The sequence below is a fragment of the Arvicola amphibius genome, chromosome 1, assembly GCF_903992535.2.
Source record: "Arvicola amphibius chromosome 1, mArvAmp1.2, whole genome shotgun sequence".
NCBI lineage: Eukaryota > Metazoa > Chordata > Mammalia > Rodentia > Cricetidae > Arvicola > Arvicola amphibius.
Window position 1 is genome coordinate 170,072,050 of NC_052047.1, and position 18,058 is coordinate 170,090,107.

At 39.9% G+C, this 18,058-nt stretch overlaps 1 protein-coding gene across 2 annotated transcripts in view; it reads left to right on the forward strand.

Annotated features, from left to right (window-relative positions):
• Nucleotides 1-13,310, forward strand: part of Cdc37l1 (cell division cycle 37 like 1) — a 30,977-nt gene extending 17,667 nt beyond the window's left edge. Inside the window, exons 4-8 of one of the 2 annotated variants that reach the window (XM_042055796.1) lie at nt 3,367-3,482; nt 4,051-4,173; nt 8,563-8,727; nt 9,536-9,658; nt 11,746-13,310. In XM_042055796.1, coding sequence (XP_041911730.1) covers nt 3,367-3,482; nt 4,051-4,173; nt 8,563-8,727; nt 9,536-9,550 — 419 coding nt within the window. In that variant the 3' untranslated portion in view covers nt 9,551-9,658; nt 11,746-13,310. The remainder of the gene's footprint in view (nt 1-3,366; nt 3,483-4,050; nt 4,174-8,562; nt 8,728-9,535; nt 9,659-11,745) is intronic. The other variant, XM_038343989.1, reaches the window with a different exon arrangement.
• Nucleotides 13,311-18,058: the final 4,748 nt, after the last annotated feature.

The following is an 18,058-nucleotide window of genomic DNA, read 5'->3' on the forward strand; positions in this document are numbered from 1 at the left end:
ATGAGGTACTTGAATAAAATATAAAGTAAAATGAATTAAAATCATAATTTTTATAGGATTTAAGTTGTCTCTGTAATACAATTGCATATAATTTTTTTAATTTGGGGACTTTTCAAACTTTACAACAAATATACTTCATTTTTATTGTCTGAAAAATATTTTACGGTTTTATTCTAAAATTTTGGTATGGCTTAATATTTTAAAAAAATGTATTGAGGGCTGGAGAGATGGCTCAGCGGTTAAGGGCATTGCCTGCTTTTCCAAAGGTCCTGAGTTCAATTCCTGGCAACCAAATGGTGGCTCACAACCATCTGTAATGAGGTCTGGTGCCCTCTTCTGACCTGAAGGCACACACACAGACAGAACATTGTATACATAATAAATAAATAAATAAATAAATAAATAAATAAATAAATAAATAAATAAATATTTAAAAATTTAAGTGTATTGAGCATCTAATAGTATAACTGTTGATCTTCATGGTCAGTTTGATGCTAGAGAAATTAAAAGTCAGAGGAGTTTGTAGAATACCTGAGGGGTAACCTGGTGCCTCAGAGTATTGTAGGGTGGTAGAGCGAAGGATGGGTTTGGTTTAACTGCCATGACTGTGCATAGGCATGGAAGTGGAGAACAGTTGTCTGGTGATGGATGATGGGAAACACAGGGAGGGCTCGGGCAGTAAAAGTAGTCATAATCTCAAGGGTCTTGCCTCTTAGCTAGGAGAGTTTATCAAGCAGTTAGGATAAATGGCATAAAGTGTTAAGTGTATTCTATAAATAGAATGCAGGGTATCTCTACTGGGAGCAGTTTTAAGAATCAAATGACTGTTGAGAACTGATGACATTTAGATGTTCATCAGGAAGACATACGGTTTGAAATGTGTAATTAACTTGTTTTAATTTGCCAAAGTAAGCTATTCTAAGAATTCAGAGAAATTGATGTTAGTTTGAGTGGCTAGCTTATCCTTAACCAAAAGATTGTCTTAATCCTATATGAGTGAATTAGGCACTATTGTGTTAATACTTCCTATTGAGTATTTACAATCTGAGGCACTGTTCTAAATGCTTTTTATGAATTAACAGCTTTAATTCATAAAACTCCTTCATGTCAGGTACTATTTTAGCCCCAGTCTACATGGGAAGATACAGAGGTGTGTGTATAAAGGAACTTGCCCAAGGTGAAGCTGAGGTTCAAAACAAAGGTTGTTTAGCTCTAACATCTGTTTCCTTGTTCATCATCCTAGACTCTGTTACTGTTCACAGATTTCAAATAACAGTAATTTTAGATATGTTCTGTTCCTGTAACTATGGGTTCTCTTTAAATTGTTATAAATTCCACACCTTTTTTCTTTAAGACCTATATGGACTACTTGTAACATCTCAATTTCATACTAATTCAAGTTCTAATTTACTTACATACAGAAAATCTTTGTTCAGTCTCAATTGTCTTGGGTATTAAAAAAATAAAAACTTAAGCATGTAACAGATTGGTAACAAGTGTTGCCAGTCCTTTTCATACTGTCTTTCAGAATCCAAACAGACAGGGTTTTGTTAATAAAGTCATAATGCTGCCATGTTGAGGAAATTGAAGGTGATTGATTGTAGATAAAATAGAAAGTATTACTTCTGTAGCAGTATAAGCAGGCTAGTAGAGGGACTGGGAATTTGCTCATTTGGTAGAGTGCATGACTGATATGTCTGGAGCCCTAGGTTTCACCTCTAAAACTGCAAAAATCAGGCATGGTGGAGCAAAGTCCTACAATCCCAGCACTGGAGAGAGGAAGAGAAGCACGGTGGCAAGTTCAGAGTCAGCTGGGTCCCATGAGGCTCTCGAGAGAGTATGGGGAAAGGGAAGGGGCAGACACTGCCATAGGATCCCATTATGTCTTTGGGTATAAGAAATAAGGATTGTGCTTTCGCCAGCTCAGCATTATTTCCTGGGGAAGTGGTTTTAAGTAAATTTGCAGATTCATTCTGTGTCTAAGAATTGTAAATGACCCTATTGTCAGTAATCCTGGCACTGGGGGCAGAGGCAGAAAGCTTAGAGGTTGAGGGATTCTTGGGTTATGTAGAAGACCCTGATCTTCCTCCCCCCCTTTTCCTTCAGCCAACCAAACAAAATACTGAAACCACCCTAACTTGGTTCTAAAGATAGTGTAGTTCAGTTGGTTCTCCACATGTTGCTGTGTAAGGTGTTTGCCTTTTGGTTTCAATCTTACGTTCTCATGTGAAATTTAGTATGTAGGAATTCATTCTGTTGAGAGCAAAGGTTCGTTGTCATACTCTCAAGACAATCCTATGAAACTTCGATGATAGCTTAGTAATAGCCACACTGTTTTTGCTGCTGTGTGTGGATCTCAAGTCTACGGTTTCTGACATTGTGATACTCAGTTCGTTCAAGTGTAACCCTAACTAGCACATTCCAGGTTCCGTGTTATTTGGTCATAGTGACTTTGTTAAGTTAGGTAAAGATGCAGGTGCATGCTAAGTACTACTTTGGATTCGTTTAATATATTGAAATGAAATGTTAGCCTTTTATGTTAGTTTTTTAACAATTATTTAAAAAATAATTGTTTTCTGTATACACTGAACAGACAGCTTTAGTAATTGCCTAATGTGACTAAAATAATTGTAATATATTAGTTACTGCTATACTGACTTATTTGTTAACCAGTTGATAAAGTTTCCTAAATTGATAAATGTCTACATTTTACTATATCTTGGACACTCTAAAAATAAATTAGAGATAATAGAGTATTCTGAATTTTTAGTAAGTCCTTAAATTTGCTAAGTATAGCTTTTTTTGAAGTCTTGGTTTTTGAAAAATTTTTGGACTAGAAATTGAGCCTCGGGCCTCATGCATCATAATAGTCAAATACTTTCGTCATTGAACCATGCCACCCCACCTCTCTTTTTTGAGACAAGGTCTTGCAAAGTTGCTCAGGCTGTCCTTGAACAGGTTCTGTGACCATTTGTCGCAGCTACTCAGTAACAAATTTTTAGCCATCTTTCTAAGAAAAAGTATTCTGTTCTCTTAGTAAATGATACTGAGTATCTCAATCATTTGCTCTCTCTTTAACCTTAAGGGAAGACCAAGTGTTGCGAGTGTATGTGGGATTTCAGGCATTCCCATAAGCAGGGGCCTTCAACTGGTCTGGTCACTCTTCATAAATCTGAAATGAAACTTGCTGAGATTCCAGCCTATTAGATATTATTGAGGGGTATTGGGGCTCTTGGCTTGCCCTATCACATAACACATTGCTCTGGTACTGGGAACTGTCTTTAAAGAGAAACATTTAAAATCCACTTCTCGCCTCACAGGAAGAAAGGAGATCATTGACATCTGTGGTTCAATTCTCTTTTACAGGGATGTTGAGTCGGTGGGACGATAGTCAGAGATTTCTGTCTGACCACCCATACCTTGTATGCGAAGAAACTGCTAAATATCTTATTTTATGGTGTTTTCACCTGGAAGCTGAACAGGTATTTATGAACCTTCAGTGGCTAGAAACCTTACTAGAATTATAAGTTTTTACTTTTCTTTTTTTCATTATTTACTTTAAATGAAAGCAGGGGATTGGGCAGTGGTAGGCTCACACCTTTAATCCTAGCACTCCAGAGGCAAAGGCCGGTAGATCTCTGAGTTCAAGGCCAGCCTGGTCTACAAAGTGAGTTCCAGAACAGCCAGGGCTGTACAGAGAAACCCTATCTGGAAGAAGAAAAGAAAGCAGGAAGGTTATTCAAAGGGATTGTAAAGTGTTGTTGCCGTTGTTCCCAGTGCGTGGCTCTGCTGCCTTCTGCTCATCCCGTGCACTGCAGTCGCTCCTCCTTTTCTGCTGAGTGGAAAGTCCTCTTCATGGGACCTGGGCAGACGCATGTAGTTATTCTGGCCCACATAACAGCAGGAAGACGTTCAGTTTATGTTTAAGTAGTGCTTTATTTAACCATAAGGAGTAAAATCAAAAGTACTCTCAAATTCAAAATTTGCCTCGTACCAGTTCAGTCTCTTTCCAGAAGTATTTTCTTTAACCCAGGTGTATGTCTTTTTCAGAAAGGTGCTTTAATGGAACAAATAGCACATCAAGCTGTGGTAATGCAATTTATCATGGAAATGGCCAAAAACTGTAATGTGGATCCAAGAGGCTGTTTTCGTTTGTTTTTCCAGAAAGCCAAAGTAAGTAGTTATTGGTATTGTTAAATAAGTAGATTGGACTGTAGCTGAGCTCTCTTTGTTCTGTGCAGATCAGGAAGCTATCTAGGCAGTAGATACAGCTGCTAAGTGCTGTAGGTTTTCTAGTGGAAAGAAATGTACGGTATCTGTACTTAGTATATATAAACTAGTATAGTGATTATATAGTATAAGTTAGCGTTTATAGTACAATACAGTATTTCAGTTTTTGTGCTGATTGAGACTTAAAAAGTAAGAGGCTGCACTAGACCGTATATTTAAAACTCATTTTTGAAACCCATGCAAATTAATGTGACTCTCTTCACAGCATTTACCCATTTAGTATATAGAGTATTTACTAATGGGAAGCAAAGCCTTTTCAAATGCAGTGTTAAGCAAAAAAGATACAGCATCCTCCACATGTAGAACTCACTGTTTAAGAAACCAAATTTATAATGAAAAAAATCTACACTTGGGAAGCTGAGGCAAGAGTTCGCAGTCAGCACAGGCTGCACTAGTTAGATCCTGTTGAGAAAGAGTAGAGGAGACAGGAAAGGGAGGAAGAAGAAAGCAGGCAAGCCACCTAAGCACGTCACATTTAAGAATAACTTTCAGAAAGTATGGTGTACGTAGAATATTAGGCAGTTATTACATATTTATGGAACATTGTTAATAATCTAAGAAAATGTTTAAAGAGTTGGTTTATGGAAACAGAATGTTGGCCCTACTAAAGAAAATAGGCCTTTACAGAAAGATTACTGGTTTGTGTTTACTGGATCGGTAATTAAAAGTCTCCTAAGAAGCAAAGCAGTAAGGACTGAATTCACTGCTAGTAGCAATAGGAAGTATACATTAGAACAGCCCCTTTGGAAGTACGTCTGGTGGAACTGAGCAGGGGCACATCTGAATAGCAAAGCCATTTTGAGGAGTGCACCATCGAGAGCAGGCTCTCAGCATGTGCTCAGGGGCCCTGAAGGTCAGGAGGCCCCAGGGATCAGTGGTTTCCATAAATGCTGCTGTGGTGTTAGTGACTGCTTTCACTCTCGTTCACTCATGAGTGTGTACTTGGTGCTGAAGCAGATGATAGAGCCTGTTATCGTGTTAAGCCAGACATGAGCGACTTGAGAAGATGAAAAGCAGATTTTACTGTTCTCACTGTGAGAGGAGGGTGCTTTGCAGACAGTTTTTGTCTTTAGCTATCACATGTTGGGTGTGTGTCGGGGCCGGAGTCACAATATGTTGTCTTCCTCTGTCAGTTCCATCCCATTTTCTAAGAAAGGGACTCTCGGTTAACTCGAAGTTTGCCATTTTGGCTAGGCCAGCAAATCCCCAGGATCTGCTTGCCTTTGTCAGCTCCCCTTCCCCCTCCTCAGTGCTGGGGTTCCAAATGTGTACCATCATGCCGGGATTTTGCATGGGAGTTGAGGATCCAAACTTTAGTTCCCATGCTTTAGATTAGATGTCACCGCTGTCTAAACTTGTCACCCTTTCCTAGTCTCAAGTAGAAATACATGGTCATCATCATACATTTAGCTCTGGAAAACACAGTTGTATAAAATAAAAGCGCACTGCTAGTGGCAGCTGCGATAAGTTTGTTCCTGGGTCTTCTAAGTGTGAACACAGGAAATACTGACTGGTGTAAACACAAGGAGAAGTCCTGCGTTTTTAGTGTAGGAGAGCTGTGAGGTTGAGAATGACTGTCCCAGGCAGCTCTTCATCTCTGCACCCGGTGCTGTGCTGCTTCTAGATCTGCTTATAATAACCCTAAGAATAAACTGCGTGTATTGATTAATATAATTCATTATCAGTATAGATGGAAAAGACACACAAACAATAGGGATGAATGAAACAAGCTAGTTGTGTAGCCAGTATCAGTTTTGAAGATATATTTTGTAAAGCTGGTAGTTTTAAGTATTTTATACAGCATTTATAAAGGTAGAACTAAACAGTATGTTTTTGAGAGCCATATGTATGAGCAGGAAAAGTAAAGCAAAGGAATGACGGGGGAGGAGAAAAGCCTTGGGAACTGCTTTCTGAGGTACTGCTGATGATCTGGTTCCGAATTTCTGTGGGTACATGTGGGATTTTTGCCCAGTAAACTGCACATACGTGTTTTGTGAGCACCACATGTATGTTTATATGGTTTTTTGCATATTTCATCATCTGTAATTAGAAGTTAAAAGGAAATATACCAGAAGTTTAACTTTGATTATGCTTAAGAGATAGAACTATTATTTTCATTTTCTTTATGATCTACTGCTATGAACACTTCCTGTTAGAAACAAACAACAAAACTAATTGTATTTTTAAATGTGAAAAAAAAACCTACCAAATGACAGTGGTCCTAGCTTAAGTGCTGTAGACTGAAGTGCAGTGTACGCCTGCAGTTTCCTGTGACCTTCAGGCGTTCACAGTGACTTACTGAACAGATGACAGCTAGGTTGGAATTTAGCTAGGCTTATGGTAAATAATTTTTTTTTTTTTTTGATTTTTCGAGACAGGGTTTCTCTGTGGTTTTGGAGCCTGTCCTGGAACTAGCTCTTGTAGACCAGGCTGGTCTCGAACTCACAGAGATCCGCCTGCCTCTGCCTCCCGAGTACTGGGATTAAAGGCGTGCACCACCACCGCCCGGCTGGTAAATAAATTTTTACTTGACTCATAGAAGAAGCAATAAAAGCCATACTTTTTGGTGATACTTTAATGTGTTCCAACCGATACCTAATTTCGTCATGGGACATTACCACACTACTTATAAATTTTCTTCTTTGATAAAACAGAACTGAAAACTCAATAAAATCTTCAGCCTTAACAGTTTTAATATTAAAAATTAGGCAGTAAGTACTTACAAAGTGAGTCATGACAGTCATGACAGGCACTGTTTTAAGCATTTTGTCTGTGTTAACTTATATCCTTCTGCATTTCATGAAGATTCTTACTCATATTTTGTAAGGGAGGAAACTGGCATAAGAAAATAAAAAATGTCTTGTAGCTTACTTCATTAAACAGAGTTGGGTTTCTTGATTTAAGCTCTTAGCCTTAGGATTACAGGAGAGTCAGCAGTCATTCCATTTGCCTCTGATAGCAATTACCTTTGGATTCAAGCATTGGACAGTAGCGCATAGGTCTGCTCAAGTTCTGTCTAGCTGTTACTACAGTAAGATGTTAAGCTTAACTAAGGAAATTATTTAAAAAGACAGGATATCCTCCCAGAACATTATTTCCATTATTTAACCCAGAACTAATGTACAATCTCAACCAAATTCTGCAATCTAAATTCCATTGACAAAGTCTTTCTACCCCTTGAACTTACAGGCAGCATGTTGTTAACCTGGGGCACACACCCTGCCAGGTACACATAGAAGAAATGTTTAAAAAGAGGCGTCTGTCAGTAGAGAGGGGCTTTTCATGGAGAACGCTTGTATCATTGGATGCCACAGTGAATCCCTTCCCTCAGCCTAAGTTACCATGCTTGTTTATTTCCAGATGCCAAACAGACGCTTGCTAAGCTAGAACACTTAAAATATTCTTATAATAATTAAGTTGAATGCTGAGTCTGTCTTCTGTAACTTTTTTTTTTCTTTTCTTTTCTTTTCTTTTTTTTCGAGACAGGGTTTCCCTGTAGTTTCTAGAGCCTGTCCTGGAGCTAGCTCTTGTAGACCAGGCTGGCCTCGAACTCAGAGATCCGCCTGCCTCTGCCTCCCGAATGCTGGGATTAAAGGCGTGCGCCACCACCGCCCGGCCTGTCTTCTGTAACTTTTACAGATAGAGACTTACCAGGTTAGAGATGGACTGGAGAGGTTACGGTCTCCCCAGTGAAGTGGGGATAAAGCGAACACGAGAGGTTAATACAGTTTGCAGTTGTAAGGATTGAGCCTAGGGCTTTGTGCATGCCAAGCAAGTGCCCCTCCCTATCTCAAAATAAAAGTGATAAAAAATAACTTGTTTTTGCTCTTTTTTTCGAGACAGGGTTTCTCTGTGTAGCTCTGGCTGTAGACCAGGCTGGCCTTGAACTCACAGAGATCCGCCTGAGGTTCTTACTACGTTGCCCTGTTCATGGTAAATTCACTCTTTTGCCTACCAGACCTTGAACTTGCCATCCTTCTGCCTTAGCCTCCTGAGGAGCTGGTGTTAAAAGCTATACCACCAGGCCACTCCTACTCCGTGTATATGTGTGGGAGTGTTGTCTGCTATTAGTTAATTTTGCTGATGCAGAATTAAACATAAAGCAGACCAACTATTTGTAAATGTGCCTGTAAAAGAAGCTGCTCAAAATCTGCCAGGAGACTGCTGGTTTCTGCATTTTGACCTTACATTTTCCTTTACTGCCTCTACTCTAACTATTACGTGCTTTTGAAATCTACTCTGTCTTTTTGTTTGTTTGTGTTTATGTTCTAGGCAGAGGAAGAAGGTTATTTTGAAGCATTCAAAAATGAACTTGAAGCTTTCAAGTCAAGAGTAAGACTTTATGCCCAATCACAGAGCTTTCAGCCTGCGACAGTTCAGAATCATGTTCCCCATTCTAGTGTTGGATGCGTAGGCTCCTTAGACTCCTTATCACAGGTAAGCGGGGTAAGGAAACACTCATTTCATAATGTCAATAATTTTGTTCTTTAGCACACTCATGCATATGTATGTATGACCACTTAAATTTTTCTTGCCTCAAAAACTAACCCTTAGTGTTGATGTAGTAGCTCCTGCCTTTAATGGAAGCCCTCAGGAAGCAGAGGCAGATGTATCTCTCTGTGAGTGTGAGGCCTGATGGTCATGTTGAGCACAAGGCCAATGAGGGGTATGTTGAGAGACCTTGTCTCCGAAATAAATGAATGAATGAATGACAACCCCTATTCTTATTTCATTCCATGCTTTGGCATTGAGTTTCTTCTACCTCTTAGAGATACCAATTTCTGTCTCATTTTAATGTGGAAAAGATGAGCTGTAGCTAAACATTTTAATGCCAATTGTCACTGCCTATTGGTTATCTCAGTCATAAACTCAGGTAGCTCCTCACAACGTCTTCTGAGTAAAATACGCTGTTAGCAATTTTTTAAAGGATGAAATTAGCTTGAAAGCAGACATGTGAGTGGTAGCTACAGCGATCTTTTGCATGGCTTTATGTAATTAATACCTTGTTGAGTAGCACTTTTTGTATGTTAAATATTCAGTAATAGTATACGAACTGTTTGACCCTTCTCAGAGTCTGATGTTAGATAAAAATAAAAGCTATGCTATCAACATGACAAAATGTCATCAGTGGAAAGGGAGAGCAGATCACTAGTTGATAGAGCCTTAAGATATTGTCAGACAGTCCCTACCCATTGTGATTTTAGAGTTAGCAGCTTAATAGAGCCCAGTTGTCTCTCATTTCCAGGCTCCAAGATTTTAAGACCAGCTTTAGCCAGTTTATTCTGTTGTCTACATTGGGAGATGGAAAGTGTCATTCAGAAGACAATATGAGGAGAGTCCTGTATTTATCTTTAAGCCTCATAAAATGGTAAAAATTGAGATTTTCCGTTTCTTGACCTTATGGCACTATAATTTTACCATTTTAGTACCATGTATTTAAAACAGCTGTTAAATCTCACATTAGCACTTCAGCCTAATGTAGGATCTAAAATAGTAAGGAAAGCAGTTGCTCATACTTATCTCAACCAAAACCATTTTCAAAGATGTAAATATTCGCATTCTGACTTTGAATAATCACTAGTGTTCTCCTTTAATTAAACATGTCAGGAATAGGCCCCTAAAGGATGCCTCCAGATCATTTCTTTATTTTTAATTTTTTAAGATTTGCTTTATCTGTATGAAAATATTTTACCTGCTTGTTCATATGTGTACAACACGTGTGCCTGGTGTCCGAAGAGGGAGGCCAAAGAGGGCTTTGACTCTCTTTGAACTGTTTGTTACACATGGTTGTGGGCCACTTTGTGGGTACTGGGAAGTGAACCCTGAACCTCTGCAAGGGAGCAAGTGCTCTAAACTGCTGAGCCATCTCTAGCCCCAGATCACTTCTTTAATGTTATTTACAATATTGAGAAGTAGCATGTAAGAAAGCAGTTTTTTTCCAAGGAGTTTTATGATGATGTCAAAGGCAGTAGATAGACTTAGTCACCTAATGCATGCAGAGGAAAAAGAGACTTAAAGGATGTCGTCAGTTCTTTACACACTAAAATCTAAGCAACCTGCATTATCAAGAAGACGTGTCCAGGTGGAGAAAAGTCATTCTCATACACAGCAGTTACAGCTGACACCAGTGGTTAGGCCTCCACTGTCACTTGTGTAGAAAAGGCTGCAGCCATGTAATTTTATCATTTGAATTGTTACAGGAGCCTTCATACTTAAGTACTCTGGGTTAATGGACTAGTTGCTCCTTACAGGGTGAGAATTTAGGCACCCTGACCTAGACAGCCTCCGGGAGAGGAGTACTGTCCAGATTGCTGTTGGTCGCCTAAGAGTAGTGGCTAGAAGAAGGAAATGGAAGGAGGAGGCACCCAAGGGACCAGGCTGACAGTCTTGAAGTCTGAAAAGAATCTTACTGTAATAATGGTATACCATTTTTAATATCACTTCATGGGTTGTACAATGTGTTCAAATGTATTATTTAATCTTAAAAACGCTGTGATTATTTAAAACCATTTTGCACATAAGTAAATTGAAAATTACAGAGGTTAATTAGTTTGCCTAAAGTCAGCAGAGTAAGTGGTGGGGCTGATGCGTCCTTCCCCAGTTAGGAGTCCTACAGTACACGGAGTCCTGTGCTCGTGGGGAGAAGGTGTACTGCAACAAGTGGCAGTGCTGACAGGCCGACCCATGGGCCACCAGCGGGATTTCAGTGTCGCTTAGGTTAGGGAGATTGATGGATGGCTTTTAGTTCTGAGTATCAACCTAGAGTTACTGTAAGTTTGGTCTTGAAGGGCTCTGGAATCTGAAGTGGATGTCTGCAAAAACCTAGCACTACTTTGTGGAAATACGGTAATATAACAAGAATATCGACTTATATTAAAGGCATGTGCCACCACTTCCTGACTTAACTTTATTTTAACAGAATAAATTTTTTTATTATTTTATATATATGGATGTTTTCCCTAAATACACGTGTGTGCACCATGTGTGTGCAGTCCACAGAGTCAGAAAAGGGCATTGGAGCCTCTGGAACTAGAGCTTCAAGTGGTTGTGAGCTACCATGTAGGTGCTGGGAACCAAACCCTGGTCCTGTGGAAGAACAGGCGCTCTTAACTGTTGAGTTAAGACCCCCAGAAGCCATATTTATGAAAATATATACTTATGGGGAAATTTGTCCTTGTATGGTTAAAGAATTACGCTTAGTTTTGTTGAAAGGACTAAAAAGGTAGTATTACATTTTGCTCACATGTCCACTCTGTCTTTATCACATCTCTTTGGATTAAATGATATTATCCTACCCTTAGTTCTTTGGGTTTCAGCCCAAGTAGACTAAAAATATCCATTTTCTTTCCTATCTGCTGAGCTACAGCAGACTAGAAAATATGAACCCAAATGCACAGGGGATGCGCTGGTGTGGAGTTGCTTACCAGGCGTCTTCCTTCTCCCCTCTCTCCCCAGAATCCAGACTATCTTCAGTGTTCTGTCAGCACAGCCCTCTGCAGTTTAAACTCAGAGGCACAGAAAGAAGACGAGGACAAAATGATGGACACTGTGTGACTCAGTTAAGACTGCTGAGGCCAAGGACTATTTTGTTACAAGAAAGGAAGAGCTTGGCTATTTTCTTGACACTTTTATGGGTGCTGCACTTTATTTTTGTTCGATTTTTGATGGGAGGGAAAAGAGTACTGAAGTGTTTTGCAACTTTTTTTATGTGCTGCTAGGGTTTTTGTTGTTTTGTTTTGTTTCTGAAGGGAGGAGCGGTACTATATGTTGCAGGAAGTCAAACTGGACTCTTCCCCCACCCCTCAGTTACTAAATTTGCCTTTAACTGTTCTTAATTTTGGAATCAAAGTATGAAAATCTGCACAATGCAATGTTTACAAGACTGGTTGACTGAGGAGGCATCTGCTACAGAGTTGTAATGTGGATACGTACATGTCCCGCTTCACGGAGAGAATTAAAGAGAAAAGTGTGCTTGTGTTCCACTGCAAAGTTCAGCTGTCACATCTGGTGTTCATCACATTAAAAGCAATAAATCGGTAGTGGTAACCTACTTTACTAATCAGTAAACTGGATGACACAAATTATTGTTTTAAGGTAATATTTACATTTGTATTTTCGACACCACCAGTTAACTCCTTGACTATAAATTTGATATTAAAAACATGACATTTATCCCTCAAGTAGTTTCAAAACTGGTCAGAAGTGAGTTGACTTTGTCCTGATGACTGTTAAATATTAAGGAGTGTAGCACGTGTAGAGAGCGATACAGTTTTCTGTTTTCCAATAAGATGAACTGCAGGCTTACTCTGACTTCTTCACTTGACATAGTCTGGGACCTCTCAGGGAGTAAGTTTTGAAGAATAGTAACGGCCTGTGAGAACAAACAGGAGGAGTAAGATCATTGTTAAGTCACCGTTATTGTATGTTTCCCTCTGGTGAAGCCTCGAGAAATGTAGAGCTGCCAACCATGTCTAAGAATTTGGTAACAGTCACCCTCGGTGGTGACGGGTTTCACTCCAGCTGTTACTCGCTTCTAGCTCAGTTCCGATGCTTCTGAGCTTTAGTTCTTCCTATGTAACACTGCAGATCCACCAGGATGTTTGATGATTCTTTTTATTTAGAATTAGATGACAGTGCCAATTATGATATCCTTATTATTTGAGGATTAATCTTCCGACTTACAGGAGCATTATAGTTGAGTGTAATCTTTGGCTCAGTACCCACTTCAATCGTAGCAAATATTTGGAAAGTGGGTGTTTGGGGTTGAGAATGCAGGTCTCAGTTTGAGTAAGGAAATCATGCTGAGCTGCTGCATGGTTCACAGATGTGACCTCAGCTCCATCTGTCTTTTCAGCCAGTGGGGCTGACTTAGGTGATGGGGCGCCCAGTTTTATGGAAATGGACTGGAATCGTTGAATCATATTCCTGTAATGTCAATCTTCCTGGTTCCCAGAATAAAAGTCTTTTTGTGCTTTTGATATAAAAATATATACTCTATAATAAAATGTTTGACTAATTTATATGGTAGTGCTCACTGGCTTGTAATTTTTTTTAATCAGTGACCTAATCATTGAAGATTTTTTGTTTGTTTCTGTTGTATTTTGTTGTTGTATTCTCTTCTTTTTTCTTCTTGTCTGAGCATGGTCTCGGTTACCCTCTTCACACCAAATGGACAGACAGACAGAACAAATCCAAGTGCTACTGGGCTGACAGGTTTCCACGCCAACTTCACTTCTGCCCACACTTGTCTGCCTCTCTGTGTTCAGTCAAATGGTTGTGACTTTCATTTTTGCCTTCTATGATTTAAACTCTTAATGCCCAAAAACTAGTGACAAAAAGTAGTAGCAAAGTGAGTACATAAAGTTTATTTTGGATTTGTTTTCTAAGACAAAAATTGATTAAGGAAAAAAAAACTTTTGACATATGACTAGAATTTTTTTTTCCCCCAAAGGAAAAAAGTGTGATTGATTTGTTTGAGGGAACCACTAATGAATTTCATTAATTTTCACTTAAGGATGGTAACTTAATCATTGGCAGGTCTTTAGTATTACAGCAGTATATTGGGCTGCGTGTGGTAACACATGTCTTTAATCCCAGCACTTGGGGGGCAGAGGGGAGTGGATCTCTGAGTTAGAGGACAGTCTAGTCTACATAGAGAGTCCCTATCCCAAAAAAACAAAACAAAAAAAAAATGACAGTATATTTGAGTCCTTTTATTTCCTTCATTTTGAAAATGTCCTTAGTATTGAGAGCTGGCTATCTCCTACCAAAATAATTGGTACAAATTTGTACAAAAAATACAAATCCCTCTCGTTTCCTTAAGAAGTAGTAAAGAATGTAATATTTAGCAAATAGATAATTCATATTTAGGTTAAAAAAATTTTCCCTAATCTATGGGAGTTCAAACTGAGCAGTGAAAAATACTTGACATCAAAATATTCAACAAAAACTGTTGTTTTACTTGGTAAATTTTATGTGTTATTTAATAAAATACTTTTTTTAAAAAATGAAACAGCTGGGACTTAAGATACAATTCAGTTGGTAGAGTTCTTGCCCAGGGTGCACGAAGCCCTCGATTGTATCCCCAGCACCACATAAACTGGGCATGGTGTCACATACCTGTGGCCCTCCGCCCTTGTGCTGGGAGGTGAGGACAGGAGGGCTTACTGCTCTTCCTCAGCTGTATTGCAAGTTCAAGGCCTGCCTGTGCTACATGAGACTCTGTCTTAGGAGAGCGAGGAAGAAACAGCTGTAACTCCCTTTACCCTGTGAACTGTCATCCCATTGCTGGTAATGGAGCAAACACTGGTTGGCATTACTGCTCTTGAGAGTCTCTTAATTATACCATCTGTGGTTCTTTCAAAATTTTGCCCAAGGAGCTTATAATATCCTACAATTTCTCTTCAGAAATATTAGGCTTTTTTCAGACGAGCATTCATATTATCATTTTAAAGTGAGTGAGGCCTGTTGAAATGGCTCACTTGAGTAAAGGTTTTTGCTGCCAAGCCTGAGTACCTGAGTATCTGAGACTAAATGGTGGCAGGAGAACCAACTCCTTAGTTTCATCAGACCGTCATACATACACAGGAGAACACATACGCACACAAATATTGTAAATTTTAAGTTTATTTTTAAAACATTTTTTTAAATTTTTAAGTGAATCAACATGCTTCCCAATGAGCACACATATCTCTGTTACTAAGTGGTTTTCATGACAGTATAGAAGTATAGGCAAGGGGCTGGAGAGACGGCTCAGAGGTTAAGAGCATTGTCTGCTCTGCCAGAAGTCCTGAGTTCAATTCCCAGCAACCACATGGTGGCTCACAACCATCTGTAATGAGGTCTGCTGCCCTCTTCTGGCCTGCAGACATACACACAGACAGAATATTGTATACATAATAAATAAATTTAAAAAAAAGTATAGGCAAGGTGATTCTCAAGTTAATCCTGGGGTATTTCAGAGAAAAAAAAAACACCTTACTATTCTCAGATTTCAGTTCTTAAATTGATGTGGGGAAAGGTGGTACTTGTCTGGGTTGGGGTTGGGTTTCCCATTTCCATTTTCCGGCATACCATTCATTTAGCCAGAAGACCCTTAGATCCTTAGTTAAAGTGTGTGGGTATGTTTGTACTGTTTCATAGGTTGTCCAGGAAGCCGATTCACCTGGTATGGGTTTGTGACACTTGGAATCCCTTGGGAAATAGGAAGCTGCTGGGCCAGTCTATACTTGGCATGACACGACACTATTTGGTGCTGTATATAGAAAACTTACGGTTTTTAGAGACCTTTAAAAACTAGGGCTATAGGGATGAGTTTTTGGTTATGAGCACTTGCTTTGCAGAGGGCCAGTTTGACTTCCAACACCCATGTCTGGTGGCCCACAAGCTCCTGTGACTCCAGCTCGAGATCTGACGTCCTCTTGTAGCCTCCGCAGGTACCCGCACACATGTGCACACACACACTAAATGAAACCTTTAAGAAAATATTGCAGGGGAATGCCACAGATTCAGAAACCTTACTGGTTTTTTTTTTTTTTTTTTTTTTTTTTTTTTTGGTTTTTCGAGACAGGGTTTCTCTGCAGCTTTTTTTAGAGCCTGTCCTGGAACTAGCTCTTGTAGACCAGGCTGGCCTCGAACTCACAGAGATCCGCCTGCCTCTGCCTCCCGAGTGCTGGGATTAAAGGCGTGCGCCACCACCGCCCGGCTCCTTACTGGCTTTTACCAGCGCTTTTGAGCCCAGTTAGGCTATTCTGTTAAAAAAAAAAAAAAAAAAATTAATCCTAACTTACAGATTGAAAATCTTTAGGTGCTAGCTGTAGTTAATGAAGAGATTTTGAAAATGAGAAGACACAGTGCTCCATGCCTGTTCCATGTGGCACAAAAATAAAATAAAGGCTCTTGCACTGGTAATCACAGCATTTTCAGCGGGATGCATTCAGTAATGATTTTTTATGTGTATGGATGTTTACCTGTATGTATGTTTGTGTAACGTGTGTGCATGATGCCCTTGCAGGCCAGAAGAGGGCATTGGATGCCCTGGAACTGGAGTTACAGATGTTATGATCTGCCATGTGGATGCTGGGAATCAAACTCAGGTCCTCTGGTAGAGTAGCCGTTGCACCTAACTGCTGAGCCATTTGTCCAGTCCCAGCAATGATAGCTTTATCAGTTGTCTGACATCAACCTATCCAGCAGAAAACTGATCTTTGCCTGTTCTAATAGAAGACACGCAGTTCCCAAATGGATGTACATACAAAATCTTGGTTGTTCTGGTCAAAAGAAGAAAAAGTTCGTCACTTCATGTTCTCCAACCTCTTGACCTCAGCATCTCCAGTGTCATGGAAGCTAGTGTGACTGCATTGATACAGCAGGAGATGATGTCATAAAATGCATTATGTGAAGACCAGTTTATTAGAAAGAAGCCAGTGAGAAGCCACAGCAGCAGACAGGAAGGGTTTGGGGGTCGAGCAGCCAAGGGCAACATCACAGTGCTGAAATCACCACGTGTAACAGAACCTGCTGATCATTCCTAAGTTACAGAAGTTCACAACATTGTTAGAACACAGTTAACCACCATTCAGATAAGGCATATAGAAACACAAAAGATGTTCGTTGTAATCCTATTTAAAGGCGTGTCCATTTTGAAAGTTCAACAATGAAATTTAGAAATCAAAAGATTCCTTCCCTGCTCCCAGATATATAAGAACCACTTGCTGGCATTTGTACTTAAGTTTCTGAAATAAGATAGGCCAAAGTTTCAAAGGCTTGTACAAGGGCTTGATTCTTTGATTTAGCACCAAGTAAAATACAGAGTCCATCGTCCTCGAAGGTAGAGTTGTTTTCTCTTCCATTTCTCATACTTTCTTACATTTGGCCACGATATGTAAGGATATGTCCTTGCTCCACTAAGGAATCGAAAGTGGCTGAAGTTTTAAAATGGTTTCCCAGGCTTGGTTTAGTGGTATATACCTGTAATTTAAGCACTCAGGAGGTTGAAACAAGAGGATCATGAACATGAGGCCAGCTTGGACTACATCATTTCAAGCTAGCCTGTGCTACATAGTGAGACCCTATCTCAAAAAGTAAGGGCTGGGGCCAGGTGTCCATACCTTTAATCCCAACACTTGGAAGGCAGAAGCAGGCGGATCTCTGTGAGTTTGAAGCCAGTCTTGTCTACATAGTTCTGCGACAGCCAGAACTACATAATGAGATCCTGTCTCAGAAAAAAAAGAAGACTAAGAGCTAGGGATGCGGCAGTGGTGGGGTGCTCACCCAGCACACAAGGCTGTTGGAGCCACAGTGCTTCAGGTGGAAGAGGAGGCTGCTTAGATGGAACCAGAAGAGTTGTTCCCAGTGAAGTCGGGTGACAACTGGTAGCACTTGAGAGGCTGAGGCAAGAGGCTCTTGAAATCAAGGGCTTTGATAGCAATATACACGTCCTTGAGGGAACTCAGTTCCGGTGCCTTTTAACCCCTGCTGCCAATGCCTTTTGTTGCTGTACGTGTTGGCTACTTAGTTGATTGATTGGTCTTTCTGTCAAGGGGCTGTCCCCTGCATACCACATTTACTTAAGTGGCAAACTGCCCTGGGTGTTCTCTTACCCCTCTCTTTATATCACTGCTCATCCAGGTAGACAGTCCATTTGTATGAAAGAAAGAAACCGACAGGTAGGCCCTAAAACAGCCTGAGTGATGTGCGAGATTGTCGCTTGCCAGTGCTCCTTTGAGAACTTCGTCAACACATATCATATCCCTCGGTACATGCAAGT